Consider the following 22688-nt stretch of genomic DNA (forward strand, 5'->3'; position numbering starts at 1 on the left):
GGGAATAATGACAAGAAAAAATCTGTACATGTTCAGTACAGATGCAACCATCGTAGCTCTTCTGGGAACGCTGATGCCGTCTTGGCATCAGCTGATCCTGATTCTCCCATGTTCTTTAAGTTCTTGAGGCTGTAGTGCTTTACATAGCTAGCCAGCCATCCCTTACTAGCCTTAAACTCCTTCCTCTCGCTCACAACACTAGTAGCGAACCAACAATACACGAAGTGAACAATCCTCAAACAACGAATGCTGGAGAGAGAACTTCCAGGTTTTCCCGATCTGCATATGCAGAACCTGCAGATAAGGAGGGCTGACTGCATTTACACCAATGATTTTTCTTCCCTTTTTTACCAAGTCATTTCTGTGTTTTGCCTCTTCCTTCTCTTTGTTGATGAATCATTCTGTTTTTTTCATCCTTGAGAATGGATTCTTGTGTGTGTGTTTTTATAGATATATATATATATATATATACACACACACCAAAGATGGATATAAATATATATCTATGGCACGGGACAAGTCAGCCATGATCATATTGCAGGCTTTCAGGGGCAAGATAGCTTGCTCCTGCTCCTATTTTCTTGCATTTACTTGAATTATATTCCTATTCTGCCACCCTCATTCCAAAGCTCAACAATGCTATCTTATGCTTGTCTGGTAATGTTGGTGTGAATATCTTTTTTTAACATTTTGGTGAAGCACTTGTGTTAAAGTTGTTGTATAAATTGATTTTGTTGTCAAGCTAAAGCGTTCTCCATGTTAACATTGGTTCTCCTAATGTTATATTTCCTTATAAATAACGGAATGAGATTTTGTTATTGTAGTTCAGTTCAGCATAGAAAAACAGTATAATAAAATTCCCGCACTGCCTTTGCCCAACCCAGCCACATCCTCCAAATCGTACCTCCTCCCCATCACAATAGTTAATGCAGCAAGTTAGGTTAACAGCTACAACATAATCCAACAGAGAAAATTATTTATTAAAGTTTCACCTCAAATAAATAATCAGTTTTTTAAATACTTCACATTTAAAATCTAAATCCAAATAATCTTAGTTGCTTTTGAATGCTGAGCCAAATCAGCATTGTGCAGTTTAAGAGACTGAGAATGGAGGTCTATTAATACGCTGTTTCTTAAAAATAAATCTTGGCATAAATCTAGGCAGGATTGTAACGGGTATTGCATATTTTATACATACTTTTCACCTTTCAAATTTTAGCAACGAGTGGGAAGACCTGTTTGAACACAGTAATTACTTTGCAAGAATAAGACTGAAGGGGATTAATGGACAACTGAGAAGCAGCAGATTTCGCAGCATTTGTTGGAAGGTAAATAAATATTTCTTCTGTAATATTTTTTCAGTGAGATTTTACCAATAATTTGGAAATAGCTAATATTTCAGATGCAAAGTGTCAAATCCATTGTGCTTAACTGCAAAATATAGTGATTTCCCCCCCCCCCCCCATATATTTCAGAAGTAACTCCACTCTTAGGGGCAATGCTGTTTTATCAGTGAGAGAGTGTTCAGTCATTGGGGCTAGCACTAGTGAATGGATAGAGAGGGTGCTCCCAGAATTGAGAAAACATTAATTTAAAAAAATAATTTTTAGGACATGGGGTTGCATTCTTTGGATTGGAGAGGGCATGGGAAAAATTAACTGATTTGTATTAAACAGGCAGACAGACATACTTTATTGATCCCGAGGGAAATTGGGTTTCGTTACAGCCGCACCAACCAAGAATAGTGAAGAAATATAGCAATATAAAACCATAAATAATTAAGTAATAATAAATTAATCATGGCCAGTGGAAATAAGTCCAGGACCAGCCTATTGGCTCAGGGTGTCTGACACTCCCGAGGGAGGAGTTATAAAGTTTGATGGCCACAGGTAGGAATGAATTCCTATGACGCTCAGTGTTACATTTCGGTGGAATGAGTCTCTGGCTGAATGTACTCCTGTGCCTAACCAGTACATTATGGAGTGGATGGGAGTCATTGTCCAAGATGGCATGCAACTTGGACAGCATCCTCTTTTCAGACACCACCGTCAGGGAGTCCAGTTCCACCCCCACAACATCACTGGCCTTACGAATGAGTTTGTTGATTCTGTTGGTGTCTGCTACCCTCAGCCTACTGCCCCAGCACACAACAGCTAACATGATAGCACGAGCCACCACAGCCTCAAAGAGCATCCTCAGCATCGTCTGGCAGATGTTAAAGGACCTCAGTCTCCTCAAGAAATAGAGATGGCTCTGACCCTTCTTGTAGACAGCTTCAGTGTTCTTTGACCAGTCCAGTTTATTGTCCGTTCATGTCCCCAGGTATATGTAATCCTCCACCATGTCCACACTGACCCCTTGGATGGAAACAGGGGTCACCGGTGCTTTAGCCCTCCTCAGGTCCACCACCAGCTCCTTAGTCTTTTTCACATTAAGCTGCTGATGATTCTGCTCGCACTATGTGACAAAGTTTCCCACCGTAGCCCTGTACTCAACCTCATCTCCCTTGCTGATGCATCCAACTATGGTAGAGTCATCAGAAAACTTCTGAAGATGGCAAGACTGTGTTGTAGTTGAAGTCCGAGGTGTAGATGATGAAGAAAAAGGGAGACAGGACAGTCCCCTGTGGAGCCCCAGTGCTGCTGACCACTCTGTCTGACACACAGTGTTGCAAGTGCACATACAGTGGTCTGCCAGTCAGGTAATCAATAATCCATGACACCAGGGAAGCATCCACCTGCATCCCTGTCAACTTCTCACCCAGCAGAGCAGGGCGGATGGTGATGAACGCACCGGAGAAGTCAAAGAACACGACCCTCACAGTGCTCACCGGCTTGTCCAGGTGGGCGTAGACATGGTTCAGCAGGTAGACAATGGCATCCTCAACTCCTAGTCGGGGCTGATAGGCGAACTGGAGGGGGTTTAAGTGTGGCCTAACCATAGGCCGAAGCTGCTCTAGATCAAGTCTGTCCAGAGTCTTCATGATGTGGGAGGTCAATGCCACCAGTCTTTAGTCATTGGAGCCACTGGGGCACAGTGTCTTCGGTACAGTAACGAGGCAGGACGTCTTCCACATCACAGGAACCCTCTAGAGACTCAGGCTCAGGTTGAAGACATGGTGAAGTACTCCACATAGCTGTGGGGCACAGGCTTTGAGCATCCTGGGGCTGCAGCCTTGCTTGGGTGGAGACGTTTCAGTTGTCTTCTCACCTGTTCAGCTGTGAAGCCCACTGTGGTGGTTTCAGGTGAGGGAGGGGTGTAGTCATGAGAGCAGGGTGGGGGGCTGTGAGGAGGGGAGAGTGGAGTATGTGTTGGTTGGGGGCCGACAACAGATGAATCATGTGGGGGATGGGCAGGGGCCGCAGTGTCAAATCTATTGAAGAACAGGTTAAGTTCGTTGGCCCTGTCCACACTGCCTTCAGGTCCTCTGTTGCTGGTTTGCCGGAACCCAGTGATGGTTCTCATCCCACTCCAGACTTCACTCATGTTGTTCTGCTGGAGTTTCCACTCAAGCTTCCTCCTATACCTGTCTTCAGCCTACCTAATCTTGGAAACAATGAGATTCTTAGTTGGATTAAATAGGAACAAGGCATTTTCAGATTTGGAGTAATTAGAAAATGATTTAAGAGAATTTGCATCAAAGAATATATATCCATAGTATGGTAAAATTTGGAAAGAATGGTCATAACAGAAACACCCTTTGTATTAAAAAAAAAGTACTTGGGAAAGCATTTGGGATATGGTGCAAAAGTGACTTTAAACTGGATAGTTTCCTTGCACAGAATGGATATGATGAAACATTCTTCTATATCATGCGTTTATACAAATCTAAGTGGTACTGGCAGTCAAATTTGAATTGCTGTTAATTGTGCCATGTAATATTATGGACTGACTTTTAAGTTATATGCATGAATACTTTTGAGAGTGACTCAGGAAGTAAATTTACTGAAAGTTGGAAACCCTGTTTGCAAAATAGCTCCAATCACTTAGAAGTTGCATTTAACTGGAGAAATGTAAGTGTAGTGTAAGTGCTCGGCGTGTAAGATAACGCGGAACTAAACACCGAGATAAACCATTGTCAATGAAAACAGGATCACAGTAAGATTAACCGTTTACTGTTCACTCTTCCACATTAACGTATGGTGAAAACTGTTGATAAAACAATACAAGATTTGTACCGCATTTGTTTCCTTCTTGATATTTCAATTACATCGTAAATACTTGCCAAAGTAAAACTACAACAACTACATTACATTAAAGTGCAGCATACAGTCAGAATCTACCTACGCCATTGACTGCTTTAAATACACTTCAACGCAAACTATCTGCAACTCTTTAACTAACGAAAACATAAACATTATCGACCATCATTACTTTTAACAGGATTGGCGTTAACATTTTAATTCAACATATCGATTATCTCATAACTCACAGCGTTGCTTTCACAATGTTCCTGGTGCATAGAGAGGAAACTTTGATGGCACTTGCGCTCACACATGTCTCAACCCCCACCTTCCCATTTCTCCAAACCGGTATTTTCCCACAGGACGCGGCGAAACCGGATGCGACATCATCGCATGCCGCGATCTCTCACAGGCAACTTTAAACAATCCTAACTTTAACTGGAATGCTAACAAATGAATTACTAAGCAAAAATATTATAAACTAAATAGCTGCCATAAAGGCAACACAGTAAGCATTACCCAAGGAGAAAAATGTATATTTAGATAGAGTAATATTAATGGGAGTTTTCATGGCTTAATGGGTTTGCATAAATTTCCAGTGCAAATAAAGCAGGAACATACTCATTTCAAACTAATATGGCAGGGGGATGGGAACCAGTATGACAGAGCTGAGGATCAGCCAGCAGGTTTACAAGTGGACGATGTAATATATATTGTGAATATAAGGATCAAGCCAATGATTGGGTACAACTGCAGACAGCAAAGAGTTAAGTTGTACCATAGAGGCAAAATTCATAAGGGTGAAGAATGCAGGACTGAAGGTACAGCATTTAAATGCACATAGCATTCAGAATAAGGTGGACGAGCTCATGCAATTAGAGATTGGTCAGTATGACGTTGTGGCCATCACCGAGTTGTGGCTAAAAGAAGGTCATTATTGTGAGTTTAACATCAAAGGATATACTTCGTATCTAAAGGATAGACAGGAAGACATATGTGGTGGTGTGGCTGTATTGGTAAGAAATGTAATTACATCTTTAGAAAGAGGTGACATAGGATTGGAGAATGTTGAATCTTTGTGGGTGGAGTTAAACTGCAATGGTGAAAAAACCATTATGGGAATCGTATATAGGCTTCCAAATAGTAGCTAAGATGTGGGTTGAGATTGTAAAGAGAGCTGGAAAGGGCATGTAATAAGAGTGATATCATAATTGAAATGAGGAACTTTCAATATGCAAGGGGATTGGGAAAATCAAGTTGGTGTCAGATTGCAAGAGAGGGAATTTGTTGAATGCCTACAAGATGGTTTTTAGAGCAGCTTGTGCTTGAGCCTACATGGGGAAAGGCTATCTTAGATTGGGTGTTGTTAAATAACCCAGATTTTATTAGTCAGATAAGGAGGCAGTGATCATAATATGATTGAATTCATACTGCAAATTGAGAGGGAGAAGCATAAACCAGATGTATCAGTATCACAGTGGAATGAAGGGAATTACAGGGGGAGCAAAAGGCAACTAAAAAAGCTGTAAGAAAGGAAAAGATGAAATATCAGGGCAAACCAGCAGATAATATAAAGCAGAATACCAAAAGTTTTTTCAGTTAATATAAAAGGAAGTGAGAGTTAATATTTGAAACTGGAAAATGATGCTGGTGAGGTAGTAATGGGAGACAAAGAAAAGCAGTTGAACTTAATAACTACTTTGCTTCAGTCTTTACTGTGGAATACAATAGCTGTATGCTAGAAGTCTGTGAATGTCAGGGAGCAAGAGTGAGTGCTATTGCTATTAAAAAGGAAAAAGTGATAGGCAAACTCAAAGGTCTTAAGGAGAATAAGTCACCTGGACCAGATGGACTACATCCCAGAGTCCTGAAAGAGGTTGCTGAAGAGATAACAGATACATTGGTTATGGTCTTTCAAGAATCACTTGATTCTGGCATGGTCACTGAGGACAGGAAAATTGCAAATGTCACTGCACCCTTAAAGAAGGGAGGGATATAAAAGAGGAATTTATAGGCCATTTAGCCTAATCTCATTGGTTAAAACAGTGTTGAAATCCATTACTAAGGACGAGGTTTTGGGGTACTTGGAGACTAATGATAAAATAAGTCAAAGTCAGCATGGTTTCTGTAAAGGGAAATCTTGCCTGACAGATCTATTACAATTCTTCTAGGAAGTAGCAAGAAGGATGGACAAAGGAGAGGCAGTGGATGTCATTTACTTAGATTTTCAGAAGACATTTGATAAGGTGCCTCACATGAGGCTGCTTAACAAGGTAAAATCCTCTGGTGTTTCAGGAGATATGCTAGCATGGATAGAGGAATGGCTGACAGGTAGGAGGCAATGAGTGGGAATAAAGGGGCCTTTTCTGGTTGGCTGCCTGTGGTGTTCCTCAGGAGTCAGTATTGGATCCGCTGTTTTTCACATTGTTTGTCAAAGATTTAGATATTGGAATCGATGTCTTTGTGGCAAAGTTTGCTGATGATACGAAGCTAAGCGGAGGAGAAAGTAGTGCTGAGGAAGCAATGTGATTGCAGGAGGACTTAGACATATTGGAAAAATTGGCAAAAAAATGGCAGATGAAATATAGTGTTGGGAAAGTTATGATGTATTTTGTTAAAAGAAACAGTAGTGCAGACTGTTATCTAAATTTGGAGAAAATTCAAACATCAAAGGTGCAAAGGGACTTTTGAGTCCTCATGTAGGATTCCCAGAAGGTTCATTTACAGGTTGAGTGTGTTAGAAAGAAGGCAAATGCAATGTTGGCACTTATTTCAAGGAGAATAGAATATAAACACAAGGAGATAATACTGAAACTTTATAAGCTGATAGTCAGGCTGCACTTGGAGTATTGTCAACATTTTTGGGCTCCTTATCACAGAAAGGAGGTATTGTCATTGGAGAGAGTCCGGAGGAGGTTCACAAGGATGATTCCAGGAATGAAGGGGTTAATATATAAGGAGCGAGTGGCAGCTTTGGGCCTGTTCTCACTAGAACTTAGAAGAATGCTTCGGGATCTCATTGAAACCTAACAAATGTTGAAAGGACTAGATAGGGTGGATGTGGAGAGGATGTTTCCTATGGTGGGGGTGTCCAGAACTAGAGGTCTCAGCCTCAAAATTGAGTGGCTACCTTTTAAAACAGAAGTAAGGAGGAATTTTTTTAGCAAAAGAGTGGTGAATCTGTGGAATGCTGTGACAGACTGTGGTGGAGGGTCAAGTTTGTGGGTAAATTTAAAGCAGAAATTTTTTTTTCCTGTTTGTTTGGGATTTCCAGGGATATGGTGAGAGGGCAGATGTACAGGGTTGAATGGGATCTGGGATCAGACATGATGAAATGGTGGAGCAGACTCCATAGGCCAAATAGCCTAATTCTGCTCCTGTGTTTTTTGTCTTATGGTCCCTTTATTGGTGCAGCTGAAGAAATGGTGAGGAAAATCTTTCCTAAGGTAAATTAAAGGTTGAGTGAGCAAGGAGTTTTCTGTTTGGAGCAAAGGAGGATGAGGGGTGATTTGATGAAGATGATAAGAAGAATTGATAGACTGGACACCATTGCCTTTTTCCAGAGTGGTAATACCTAATATGAGAGGGCATAATTTTGAGGCAATTGGAAGTAAGTATGGTGGAATGTCAGAGGTAGTTTTGCTTTTAATAAAGAGTGGTAAGTGCATGAGTGGTAAGGGGTGGTAGTGGAGACAGATACATTACTTAAGGGACTCTTGGATAGGCACATAATAAAAGGAAATTGGAGAACTTAACTTCATAATTATTTTCTTTACTGCTTTCTTGAAAGACTGTTCACAAAGCTTTTTATGTCACTATTGTAAATTTCTGTAAACTTCCATGTTCGGTTTGTACATTATACAGTTGACTGCCTCTATATTTTTCAGTTCTGATTTAGGATGTCTTACTTCGTAAGTCAGGTGACTGCTATGACAAAAAGCTCTGGAACAATTCTTCAATCTTTAACCCCGCTATTATGATTGTACTCTACCAATCCTTTAATAATTATTTATTTTTTTACTTTATGGTACAAGTCCACATGCAGGAGGTTGCATCCTGTATATCAGTTTTAGATATATAAATTCAGAAGCTTTAGTTATTGATGTAGAATTGAGGGAGAAGATGGTGGTAATACTGTAACAATGGAACATAAAAAATCTGCTTGCATCTCAGTCGTATTCAACAGTGATTTGTGGATAATAGAAAGGAGTAGTTTTTCTTTCCACTTTTGCCTGCTTCACCCTCCCTTCCAAACTTCCACACCTCCTGACAGCAATTCTGTTAAATGCTTCTCTGAGAGGATGATAGCACTCACATTTTGCAAAGAGCAATTGTAGCTGAATGTAAAACCTTCTGTAGATTGGGGTTGACCGTGTATATTGCATCCTGGCTGTCTACCTGATACACAATATGGAGAGCAGGCTGTTGCTCATGTCGCAGGCTCCCTCGCTCCACACTGCTGAGGAATCCAGAGGAACGGCAGAAGCTGATAAAGTTTGGCACCAGCAGCATCACAGGAGAAACCTGTCAGTGTTAACATAGTTAAGTTTGGAATTCCAGCTCCAGACTTTTCCATGGGGTTTACTCCCAAAGCCTTCCCTGTGAAGGCAGCAGAGGTTTGAGATCAGAGTTTTCCTTCTAGATGAGCTGCCAACCATGGATGACAAGCCCCATCTGCCTGAAGCAGCTGGTTTTGATGCACTAGTAACCCAACTTTGCCCCTTCTGTCAAAAGAAACAGTTCTACTGGGCTTAGTAGCTGAGCCGCATATGAAGGCCAGGAGGTGGACTTGGTAGTCAGAGGCTGTTTGAGGCACACACCATTGGGATCATTTAATATGTAGCAGGAGCTTATTCCCACTACCAACCGCAGCTATGACAACCTTAAGAAAGCAGTTGAATGTAGGCCAGTGTAATTAGTAACAAGTCCTAGAAAGCACATAGAATTGGATTCTTTGTATAAGTATGGTAACAATGATGGTTTAAAGACAAAATTCTGTTCTATAATGTAGGTAATTTGTGCTTCTCCAACCAGTGTGTCAAGTTGCATTTCCAAGGTTTTGACCTGTGCACTTTGACTTTTACACCACTGCTGCAAATCTTTCATTTATTTTCCCAGTTTCAGTAATGTGCTCATGGCATTTGTCAGCAAATGGAAATGTAATTAGTTAAAATATGCATGTATTGATCACAGAATCAAAGGGTTGTCATATCACAGAAGGAGGCTATTTGGCTTAGTGTCTGTGGTTCTAAAGAAACGCATTTGGACTTTGGTAGAATGTGAATGAAATCATTAATGAAAGCTTTGTTTTTAATACATGATTAAGAAATACCCTCAAACTGGCTAATCCGTAATTTCATGCCATCTATTTTTGTGTCTATGGATGCATACAGTCTTTATCCATTATGAGTTTATTACCTTACAGATATCTGTAATAATTGCTATCTGCTTAACTGTGCTCATAAGGGCTAATCAAACTGTGTTGGTTGTTTTATATCTATTTTTTGTATTGAATAAATATAATACATCACTAGTTTCTGTGGGAGAGAAAGTTTATTTCAATGTTACATTAGATTTATCATAACTCCTGAGTGATGCTTTCCTTCCCCTATGGATTGGGTTTGTATCCCCCTGGAAAGCAATGATGTATTTTCTGTTTATTTTGTATTAACTGTTGAGATTTGTGTCCTTGCAGCTGTTCTTGGAAGCTCTGCCTGAGGATAAAAAGCAGTGGCTTAATAAAACAGCAGAATTAAGATCTCACTATGAACAGATAAAAGAAATTGTAAGTGATTTTCATTTTTTTCTTCAACTGCACGCCTAATTCTTGAATATAAAAGGTACTTATAGCAATTTTATTTACCACAGCATATCACAAACCCTCGGAAAGCTGCTGGACAGCAAGATCTGATTGTCAATAACCCACTTTCACAGGATGAAGGAGTAAGTATAATCAGATTCATTATTGTTGTCTAGTTTTTTGATGAATGTTGGTTAGTCATTATTACCCAAGCTAGTTACCAAAAGCAAATAGTATTAAATCTATGGTTAACTAATCAATCCATTATTTCATCATTTTGTATGAAATTACGTACACAGTCCTTCATGCATTATAAAACAGTACTAAATTAAATTGCTGATTTTGATATTAACTGTTGACTTTTACAAGTTAGCAACTTGCTAACTATTCATAGATCGAATTCCATTCCCAAATCACTTTCTGAATGGAAACTGTTTCTTCTCAAGGAATTTTGTGTCTTATTGTATCTGCATAATTATGCCCATCAACTTTCACGTGAATTGTATGAACTGAGCTATCAAAATCATCATTTAATATAGCCTGTATTTAGCTCTATAATATTGCCCATATCCATCTTCATTCTCTACTGAAATCCTCACCCATGAGTTCGTTGCCTGCTAAGCTGACAATCAATTTAGCCGTACCTACATGGTTCCAAGAACTTGAACTCATTTATACTTATGAGACCTGATGCAGGGTTTCAGCCCAAAACATCACCTTCCATTGCTGCTGCCTGACCTGCTGAGTTCCTCCAATATTATGTATGTATTACTCCTTTAACCTTAGCTTTCTATGTCTCATTAACTACCATACACCCAAAGGCTCTGTTCTGGTCACCTGAATAAATCTACACTTTATCACTGGCAACTACCAACAGAATATAAGCTCTGAAATTCTCTCCCCTAAATCTCTGTGTTTCCCTTCCTTAAGATAATCTTTAAAACTCTTTACTTTGAACAAATGTATAGATTTAGAGGATTAGGATATAAAAGCAAAGGTGTAATGCTGAGACTTTATAAGGCATTAGTCTAGACAACATTTCAGGTATTTTAAGCATATTTTGGTGCTGTATCCAAGAAAGAATGATGTTGGCATTGGAGAGAGTCCAAAGGAGATTTACAAGAATGATCCCAGGAATGAAAGAGTTACCATATGTGACCATATGGCTCTAGGCCTGTATATGCTGGAGTTTACAAAAATGAGGATCTCATTGAAACCTAGCAAACATTGAAAGGTCCATATAGAGTGGATGTGAAGAGGATGTTTCCAATAGTGGAAGAATCTAGTACTAGAGGGAAAATCCTCAGAATAGAAGGACATCCGTTTAGAACAGAGATGAGGGATTTCATTAGCCATATTGTAGGTTGGTGAATCTGTGAAATTCATTCTCACATGCAGCTGTGGAGGCCAAGTCACTGGGTAAATTTAAACTGGAGATTGATGGGTTCTTAATTAGTAAGGGCTTCAAAGGTTCACGGGAGAAAGCAAGAAAATAGAGTTGAAATACGTCAGCCATGATTAAATGGCGTAGTGGACTCAATGAGCTGAATGGCCTAATTCTGCTTTTATGTCTTATGGCCTTAGGATCTTATGGTCCATGCAATTTATTCAAAATATTGATAGCCTGTGCAAAATAAGACTATTTGTCATTTGTTTTGCCTTGCTTTGTTCTAAGTTTTCTTGAACCTCCAAGCAGTTTAACAGATATTCTGCAAATCTGGGCATTCAGTTCTAATTTACCTGCACATCTAGATATTGAAACCTCATATGTACCTAGCTTGAAATGTGAATTTCAATTGCTTGTGCTGTTTTGGATTAGATGAAATTTCCTGGTGAAGTCCTCCATGCTGAAAAATTGAAAAGATAATTTTGCCTTAGCCCAGTTGGTATTTCCCTGGTGTCATTCATATACAAGAAATTGTCTATTGGTTTATTTTATCCAATTACAATTGATGCTGATATAATATATGGATTTGTCAACCTGTGTCTTCTGTTAAACTAGGATTGTTTTCAACCTTTGTAAATTGAAATAGTCCCAACTCGGGCATCAATATTCTACTAGATCTTTGTGCATGTATGATCACTGATCTGCTAGTGAAACACTTTGTTTTTGTAACTGACTGACTATAGGAATTGCTGTCCTGGTCTCCTTATGCATCACAATCAGGTCTCATAATGGTCTTGAACACTTGAAATAGCTTAATTATAGCAAAATTAGGCTTTATTGTTAAATATTCAAACACAGGATTTGAAGCATGAAGATAATGATTTGGTCTAGTTACATGGAAAAAGTGATGGAATAGGACTGAGCAGATTGCTCTGAGAGTTGAATGCACTTGATAGGTTGAACGGTATGTGTTGTCATCAAATATGAGTGGTACCACCCGTGGTGAAATTGCACATCTTCATATGACAAGTTTATTATGATCGCAAGCAAAGTTGACATGGCAGAGCTTACTTTGTAATTTGCCAAAATGAAGGAAAGCGCCCTGATCGTTTTTTTTTGGAGGTAAGTTTCACCAATTTACTGCTGCTATATTTTCCTGGTCCATCAATTAAGACAAAACATATTTAACACCCCAGAATAGTGAAGTCCAGTTTTTAGGCAGTTTCATTTTCATTTTTTTAAATTTAGCAAGCCTTTATATCCCATTTCTTCTGACAATACATGTAACATTTGTAAATTGTGCTTTTGTATTAATAGAGATTCTCTGTTTACCTAGTACCAACTATATTTTCTTCAGTTGTAGGCTTTTATTTATGTTTGTAATTCTGGTGGAAATTGCGGGAATAATTTAATGGAATTGTACACCCATCATAGTGCTGCATATGACAAGAGTGCATGTGAGGATTTTGGGCAGAGGTCAACGAGTCCTCGAGGTGTTTCCATCCATTTGAATTGAGCCTCTTCACCAAATGCCTGATAAGCACTTCAGATCAGAAAGCTCTCGGCTCAAAGTGCCAACTTACAAAGCATACCTTTGTATGACAGTTATTGTGCATACAAGATACCAGCTGCAGCTAATTTTTTTTGTAGAATGCATGCTCCCTTTTAATTCATCCTCAACCGTCTATTATTCTGCATTTTATTTTTAGTGCCTTTTCTGTAAATTGAATAAAGATTGCATGATATATAACAGCTAATGCAAAATGATCAAAATCTTTGAATAAAATATTTAAAAGGTCCAGTTGTGTAAAATGAATTGTGAGGCCTTCTGTCATCTTCTGCACAACATTTTTCCTTGAAGTTGAGCTCTTTAACATATATTGATATGAAATTATTATTTTTTAAAATTACTCCTTGTTGCTGCTTGTACATCATGATCAGTGTTTTAGCAGTGCAGAGCTTACACATTTGTAATTGTGTAGTATCATATTATATCTCTTTAGAAAACAACATGATTGGATAGTAGATTTCAAGATGCTGTGAGATGCATTATACTATGGAGTAAACAAAAGGGCAATTGGAAAGAACTGAATCAAGTAACTAAATTATCTAGTAAAGCATTTGTTGCTGGTTTTAGTTTTGAAGATTTATTGTTTGTTATTGACTTTTTATGCAGAGTCTTTGGAACAAGTTTTTTCAGGATAAAGAATTACGAGCTATGATCCAACAAGATGTGACAAGAACGTATGTACACACTTAAAATGCAAACAGTTTTCCTAAATAATAGCTTCAATAAATTAGTAACAATGCCATTTATTTTTTGCGAAATGATGTATAATTGACCACTGCCCTCTATCATAAACACAAAGAATTTTCAAATGAAACTTTATTCAACTTTTATGTATATATTTTATAGATATAAAGTCATGTTACTACCTCATGTTTATGAAAAATTTATTACTGAAATATATGTGCCCTATACTGCAATAGATTTAGTGTCTGATAATTCATTTCCTAATTCTTTGTATAATTTTTGTAGTTTCTTTTTTTGACTGAATATTGCATACTCTTTCCATAGAAAAGATAGTCTTGGATACAGTAAACCAGTTGTAAGCTGCTTTAGTTAGGAGTGAACTAGCTCAGTTTAATTTGGACAAACAAAAATCATTCAGTAGTTCAATAGTTTAATATCAGAGAAATGTATACAACATACATCCTGATATTCCTATTCTTCATAGACGTCCACAAAAACAGATTTCCCCAAAGAATGAGTGACAGTAAAAAGAACCCCAAAGCCCCTCTACTTTCCCTTCCATGTACAAGCAGCAGCAAAGTAACAACCCTGACCCTCCCCCACTTAGTTCCTCAAAAAAAGCATTAGCACCCTCCACCCACCAAGCTTGCAATTACAAAGCCCCCAGTCAAAACCATGATCTGCAATACAACAAAAAGTAATTGTTCACCGGATAACGTGACAAGCCACAGGTGTCTCTCTCCTAATAAAAGGAAAAAGAGGCATCTCCTTTCACAGTGAGACAGGAGACATAACAAAACAACTCACTAAGTTACGATGATAAAGTCTGTCACACCGCTTTTTTATCCCTGAGTTTTCCAATCTGAGAATGGCAATAAACTCCTCCCCACCACTGAGAGAGAGAGCACATTTCACCGAGTACAGAGCCCCCAATAGCTATTCTGCTGTTTCCAATGTTCCGTTTTCTCCCGTAATGCTTCAGTTGGCAGTACCAGCATAGAATCAGCCTGTTCACAGGGCTGTGAAACCTGGGAAATCTGAAGGTGTGCTCATCTTTTAGTCCACATCCATGGGATTTCAGAAAGTGGTCAGTCGTGAACCCCACCACCACAAAGAACAGTCTTGAGTATAACTCAGGTCAGGGTCTTCAAAAGAACCCCATCCACCCTGAAAAGAAAAAAAGACATCAAAGCTAGAAATTAAACTGGTTTTGCAGATGAACGCAAAGGAGTCACCATTGAGAGCCATCATAACTCTGCCTCTACCATAGTAATTCCGCCTCTACCATGGTAATTCCGCCTCTAGCCATCGTAACTCCACCTCTGCCTCAGTTGATTTTGCTAAAAAAATGTTTTATTGAGTCAACTAATAGAAGTAGTATGAAATCGTTAGTGCTACACTCAAAAACCGCAAACTCTGTAAAGGTTAGACCTACCCAAATGTCTGCCTAAATCCAGTTTAAGGCTTTCATTTTACATCAAAAGTACCATGTGAACTTAATTAGACATTAATAGGTTTTATGTTCCTGGCCTGTTTTACAGCTTAAATAAGACATGATGCCATCACATTCAGAATTCCTACGTGTATGGAAATTGAAAACACTTTGACCGATATTCATTGGGGTTTTGTTGACTGTGCTCTACGTGAAGTCCATGCGTGGAAAGCTTCAGTTTCCGGGCACTTAGTTGGTAACTTCCCCAGTGAAAATGTGCAAATTTAGACTTGATGCAGGAGCAGCAAGTTAATTCATTTCATTGATGCAGAACAATTGCAAGGATCATCGATGGTTATTAACTTACAATTATTTTTAGTAATTGAGTTTATTGAAAGATTTTTAATTAGTTTTATGTATTATCGTTCTTCTGTAATTCAGGGGAATGACTTAGCAAACTATTGGTTTTGCTTCATCTGCTCTGCAAATGGGACTTCCAACTTAGCATCATAGCAGCGTTATGGCATGCAGTGTTTTGACACTTTGTAAGATTTGCCATTCAGGGTCATGGCACTTCCAGACAACAGGTTAACTTGGACCTTCTAGCCTGCTCCACTATTCAATATGATCATGGTTGTTCCTCTATCTTAGTATCATATTCCTGTTCTCTCGCCATGCTGTCTGTTACCTCGTGTATCTAGAAATCTATCTTCATTCTCATTAAATATAATTAGTGATCTGATCTCCAACAATTTCAGCTGTAGAGAATTGCACAGGTTGGCCATAGCTGAGTGAAGGAATTTCTCTTCATCACAGCCTTCTAATCCTTAAGTTTTGATTCCTTAGTTTGGACTAATGCAGCCAAGGGAAACATCCTCTAGTGTCTACCCCATACAGCTCTGTAGGAATTGTGAATGGCTTTGTACAGAAAATGGAAATGTTGCATATTACATAAGATGTTTTCTTTCATATGTACAAAATGAACCAAGTCTTATTTTAGTGAACAAAATAGATAACATCAAACAGTATTTAGCAGACCACATATTGAATACAGCAGAAATGTTTAGCAATTTACTTTGAGGAAAACTTTTTAAGTTATAATATCAGCTATGTCTCTTAGTACATATACAGTATAGAGGTAAGTAAATAAGTACACACATACACATGTGTCCCCCGCTTTACCAATGTTCGCTTTGTGCCACCGCGTTTACAGAAGACCTACATTAGTAACCTGTTTTCGCATTTCAAAGAGGATTTTCACTTTTACAAAAACTTTTCCCATATAAATTAACAGTTCTTCACTTTTCGCCATTTCAGCTTAAGAAAGGTTTCATAGGAATGCTCTACTTTTGTAAAGGGGGGAACACCTGTATACCCGAGACATGATGTACAGTACCTCAGAAGTATTCAACTCCCACAACTATTTTCACTGTACTAGATTTAGGACATTGAACAGCAATTCTTTATCAAGCCTCTCAGGTATTATAATATTATTCTGAAAATCAGAAATATTTTCCCTGGTGTCCTACCCTTCAACCAACATTGAGACTTCATTCATTTGTTAAGTGCCGTGTCATATGATATGTGTGATCATGGTCTTTCCATGACCATGATTGTTCTTGGCAAATTTTCTACAGAAGTGGTTTGCCATTGCTGCCTTCTGGGCAGTGTACTGACAAGACATATGACCCCAACCATTATCAATGCTCTTCAGAGGCTGTTTGCCTGGCGTCAGTGGTCACATAATCAGGACTTGTGAAATGCACCAGCTATTCATACAGCCATCCACCACATGTTCACGTGGCTTCATGTGACCCTGATCGAGTGGCTAAGCAGGTGCTACACCTTGCCCAAGGGTGACTGGCAGAATAGTGGAGGAAGGAGTGCCTTACACCTCCTTTGATCTCCACCCTACCAGCCCAAAAATAGATCATCTAATTATAATTGGATATCTAGTAATGGCACTTTCCTTCACTTAACGCATTTGCTATATTTCTTGCATTAATATTTACTATATTGTCTATGAAACCATTATAGAGATAGGTACCCACATCCCAAATAATAAATATAAAAATATTTCTGATATGAATGATTCTCATTTGTGAAATCCTCAATGCAAGTGTCCTTTTCTTAAAAAAATTGTTTCAGTGTGCTTGTGCCAAAGAAGGTACTTCTCACAGCTGCTACAGCTGGTAGTTTTTTTTTGGGTAAGTTTCTGTTTTCTTTGCAGGATATGTTGGAGCAATGTTTGTCTGTTCCTCCTTGCAAAATTGCTTGAGCTGTGCCAGATTAGTAGGGGAGTGACGGTGGAAAGTAGTCTTCAGGTTTTCCCGGAATGTTGAATTGGGTTAAGGTCAGAACTCTGACTGGGCCACTCAAGGACATTAATTTTCTTTGAAGCTACTCCATGGTTGCTCTGACAGCGTGCTTTTGGTCATTGTCCTGCTGAAAGATGAACTTCCTCCCCAGTTTAAGCTTTTTGGCAGAAGCCAGCAGGTTTTTATTCAGGATATCAGTGTATTTAGCAGCATTCATCTTCCCATCATCCTACAAGACTTCCAGTCCCCTGCTGCTGAATAGCATCCCCACAGCATGATGCTACCTCCACCATATTGTACAATAGGTATGGTGTTACCTGGCTGATGCATGGTATTAGATTTACTGTCACACGTACCCTTAATGTTGAGGCAAAAAGTTACGTTTTAGTCTCATCCAACCACAAGACCTTTTATCACATCTTTATGGTATCTTCTAAGTGATGTTTTGCAAAGTCTTTATAAGCAAGGATGTGTTTTTCTTTTTAGCCAAGGCTTCTTCCTTGAAACCTTTCCATAAATACTGCTTTTGTGCAAGGCCTTAAAGATTGTGGACCCATGAACCATCTTTAGTTACAGCTACTGACGTCTGCAGCTCACTCTGAGTGACTATTGGTATCACAGTAGCCTCTCTTATAAGTGGCATTCTTCTCCAGCAACTAGGTTTAGAGGGGTAGCCTGACCTAGGCTGTGTGGATGTGACTTCATATATTTTCCACTTTTTCATGATGGATTGCACTGAGCTCTGAAGTATATTCAGTGCATTTGAGCTTCTCTATTATCATTCCCTGACACGTCTTGAATGTTCTTTTGTCTTCATTTTGGTTTGGTCTATTGAAAATCTGCCATACTGAGGACCCCCTCCCTCTCCCTTTGTATTCATTCTTGTGAATTCATTGAAAACAGTTGACCCTTCAAATATTGTATGAGTTGGTAAGGTAGTATATTGCACCTGAGGACAGTTAACATAGTAAATACAAAGAGGTTGATTACTTTTTCAGCCTTACAATTTTGGTTTTAAATTTTTAGTAAACTACAGATTTTGGATTTTTTTTTGATTTGACATTATATACAGTGTTTTGTATATTAGCTCAGAAACTGCTTCAAAATATTTTAAATTTAGAAAGAGACAGTGAAAAGGTGAAAATAGTTGTGAAGGCTGAATACTTTTTCAAGGCACCGTAACTTAGTGCTTTCATTTGTTCATATGTTCCACAGTTATGGTATTGTCAATGATGAAGGGAGGTGGCTACTACGTGGCAAAGTTGCCAGTCAAGCAGATTGCTCTAATCTAAAGCAAAATACTACAGATAGTGGAAACAGTCAAGTGTCAGACAACATATGTAGAAAGATAATTGACAATTTAGATAATTGATTTTTCATTTTAATTGAGAGAAGTTGCAGCTAAAAGAAGATGTCAAGCCAATAGTGAGAGGAGGAAAGAGCTAAAAGCAAGATCTACTTTATACTTGACAGAAGAGATTAAGTATCTAAAGATACTTTTGGTGCAGGATGAAATTGGATGAAAAAGGGATTACACTGGTATCTCACCTAGCACCATCTATTATAACGCTCTCAATCCTCCAGTCAGGAGATGGATAGGTATGCATTAGTATTTTAAAACAGACAGCTGATGTGTGTTGTTGTACCAAGTACTGGCATAGCTCATTGCCCTCTGCTGCCGTTTCACCATAAATATATCACTAATGCTGAGAGGCTGCCTGAGAGGGGTAATGATGGGCCAGTAATGCAGTTGCTCATTGTTGTCATATGTGGCTTTGTACTTACCCAGGCCTGCATGGTGAGAGCTGACCTTTGCAGGGGACTGGAAGCATCTGTCCCACATGTTGACAGATTGCCCACATCCTACAGTCTCTCGCATCACCTCTTGTTGCATCTGCTGCAGTTTTTATCTCTCCCACCCCATTTAATTGTTAAATCTGTTTGATATAACAATCTTAATAACAGTCATCAGCCATTGGGACAAGCAGCCAACCCAGAGATGGAACAACATTGGCTTCCATCACATCCAACAAGATGGCGACAACACATGGAGCAGCTGCTGCCAGGCCCAAGCAATAGCCTACACTCACTGTGCTGGCCAGGGTACATTGCTGACTCACCTCTTAGCAACAAACACCTACCACAACTGTCCCAGCCCATCAAGCACTAACCTTCTCAAGCAGATACTCCACATCAATGAATGGAGTAAAAGATTGCTGGATATGCATCAGGTTCCTGCGTAGTTGATAGTAATTCATCCCACCTTATACAATGCTCTAATGATTTATTTTAGCACTGATTCCATTAGCATTTTCCTTCTTAACAACACATCTTACACCTTGAGCATTGAGTGAAAAACAAAAGGCATGTCTGGAGCAGTTATAGTTAGGAGAAGCTGAATAATTATCTGAAATTGCCAGAAGGAAAAAAAAACATGAATGCTAACAATGTAAAATGCAAAAGGTAGGATTGCTTTTTTTAAAGTTTCAAACTCATTACTGAGTCCAAAAGATTGTTATATACCTTATCAGAAGAAAGATTGTTGTTGCGTAGATTGTGTTTCAAAGATAGAGATCAGAACATCAGAATTTTAAAAAATATTTCACTTACTTAAGGGTTGTTTAAGTGTTACCCATTCTAATTCCTCTTGAGAAGTTGGTGTTAAACTGCTCTCTTGAACCAATGCAGTCCTTCTGGTGAAAATATTCCTAGTGTTTTTGTGTATCATCTTCAAGGGTTAAACTGCACAGTCAACAAATTATGATACAATGATGACAAGTTAGGATGGTGTGTGACTTGATGAGTTCTGGTGATCCCTGTGCTTTATGCCCTTAACTTCCTTGGTGGTCAAAGTTGCAGATTTGGGAGATGCTCTTAGAGGTGCTCAGGTGAGGAACTGTGGTGTATTTTGTAGTCTGTATACATTGTATCTTCTGTTTGCTAGTGGGGAAGCAATGGCATTTTAGGGTGGTGGATGACATGTCAATCTAAGACTGCTTTGTCAAGGAATTTGTCAAGATTTTTATGTGGCAACAACGAGGAAAAATGCAGATGCTGGAAATTCAAGCAACACACACACAATGCTGGTGGAACGCAGCAGGCCAGGCAGCATCTATACGGAGAAGCGCTATCGACGTTTCGGGCCGAGACCCTATTTTTATGTGTTGTTGAAGTGACACTCATCCAGACAAGTGTAGAGAATTCCACTGCACCTTTGATTCAAGCCTGTAGATGGTGAGGAAGCACTGGGGCATATGTGATGAATCATGGCTGGGAAGGGTGGTGCTGCTGAATCAATTAAGACTGGTACTGAGTATTCCAGTGTATTGATAACGTGATTTGTAGATGGTAATGTGTTTGAGAGATCAAGAGATGATTACTGATAGCAGACTACGCACCAATGATGTGCAAGTGTTGACTTGGTTGCTTCAGGCAGACTTCTTGTCAATAGTGATTACTTAGATGTTAACAGTTGTGAATTTTGTGTACCTGCTACTGTTTACTTGTGTATGATTGGTAGTAACCATTAGCTGAAGTTTATGTGCCCAAATCTGCCTTTGCACTATTCCTGGTGTATAGCCTGCCTTCTTTTCTTTGTCTGACAGGAGTTGTTTTGTTGTTGTTGTTATTATTATTGGAAGGGTAAATGGTGCAGAACATGAGAGAGATGTATATGGACAAAACCATTACAAATTATACAAAGGAGGAAAATGCACTGATGAAGCAGTGAAAATCCTGTTTGCTGAATATTAAAACAATAGCTTATTTTCCTCTTTGTCTGACCTGAGCCATTAAAGAGTTCTGTCCTTGACCCATAATGATATTGGCTTTGCTTCAGCTCTTGAGTTCCATAATCAAACAGCTTCTGATGGTTGGCAAGCAAGTTCTTGAAGTTAAGTGTTACTACAGTTTTTCTAACACGTTGATTATCAGAAGTGCTTACGGAACTTAATTTAATATTTTCTAGAATCCTTGGGTAGCGGTATTCCAATTATTTTTTGATGCAAAAAAACTGGACAATGGCAGATGTGATCACCTTGTTGGAATAGGTGTGTAAGGATATGCATTACAACTGCAGACGCATCATTTTAATCAGCGATGGGGAAGCGTTTAGAACCAGTAAATATGATATATTTACAAGCATTTGGACAAGTTTTAGTTAATAAAGGAGATTTAATATAAGTTTATTAAATGAAAATCATGCTCAACTAATAACAGTTATATTTTTAATGAGATAACATAGAGGATTGATGAAGGGAATGCAGTGAATGTCAGCTAGATGCATTTCTAGAAGACACTTGATAGTCTTGCATAAATGGCTAGTTTGCAGAATTGAACCCCATAAAATAAAGTGATCAATAGGTCATGTTATGGTTTAAAGAAAATTCTATTGATGAAGAAAATATTGGTTTAATAACAGAGTTGTGATGAACTGTTGTATTTCAGTGGATACCATGTAGTTATGTTCCCCAGGAGTAATTGCTGGCACAAGAAGTTTTTTTTAATGTCTGTGCTTGGTAAAGTTTTGAAATTGGAGCTAGCACAAAACTTATAACACATACAAAATGCTGGAGGAACTCAGCAGGCCAGGCAGCATCTATGGAAAAAAAGTACAGTTGAAGCGAAACGTTTCACGTCAAGGTTTAGAATGGCAGACACCAGATACACAGATTCAAAGTGATGAGCAGAAACCACAGCAAGATCAAGAGGTAAAACTTTATTTTTACAGCAGACTGGTTGTGAGTAGAGCTTGTTGGGTAGTAGTAACTGAATCAGTCAGGGCTTTTGAAAAAAAATGGGTAAGCATTTACAAGAAAATAGGGTGCTATGAAGAAAGAACAATGGAACTAAATATGAAAAGCAAAAAAAACTGCATCTGCTGGAAATATGAAATTAAACATTAAATTCTAGAGTTACTCAACAAATCAGATGGCATCTGTAGAGGGAGAGAAACAATTGAGCTTTCAAGTCAATGAAGTGGTTCAGAATTTACGTTCTGTATTGCAAATTTACCTTTTCAGTTAACATTTTACACGGAACAACAAACGAAGTAATGATCGGTTCCTGATTTTTAGCTTATATGTGCAGTTGGAGCATTGTAATTGTATATTTGCAGTGTCAAGATTACAGCATTCACCTAACTTGTTTGTGCATAATTAGAAGTAACCTGTTACATGACAGTTACTATATTGGATCATTGCTGCACAGCTTGAATTTGGTGTCAACATTTTGTACATTTTCTTGTTCATATCAAAGTGAATTGTGTAACCATTTCCAGTCTTTGCTGCGCACACATGTGACAGTTGAAGCAGT

The 22688-nt window shown here is 38.7% G+C and overlaps 1 protein-coding gene across 1 annotated transcript in view; it reads left to right on the forward strand.

Moving 5' to 3' along the window:
* The window catches only part of tbc1d5 (TBC1 domain family, member 5), a 469693-nt gene that overhangs the window by 255285 nt on the left and 191720 nt on the right, over positions 1–22688 (forward strand). Inside the window, exons 7-10 of the mRNA XM_059972347.1 lie at positions 1220–1328; positions 9880–9969; positions 10053–10127; positions 13548–13615. Coding sequence (XP_059828330.1) covers positions 1220–1328; positions 9880–9969; positions 10053–10127; positions 13548–13615 — 342 coding nt within the window. The remainder of the gene's footprint in view (positions 1–1219; positions 1329–9879; positions 9970–10052; positions 10128–13547; positions 13616–22688) is intronic.

The sequence above is a fragment of the Hypanus sabinus genome, chromosome 6, assembly GCF_030144855.1.
Source record: "Hypanus sabinus isolate sHypSab1 chromosome 6, sHypSab1.hap1, whole genome shotgun sequence".
NCBI classification, from domain to species: Eukaryota; Metazoa; Chordata; class Chondrichthyes; order Myliobatiformes; family Dasyatidae; genus Hypanus; species Hypanus sabinus.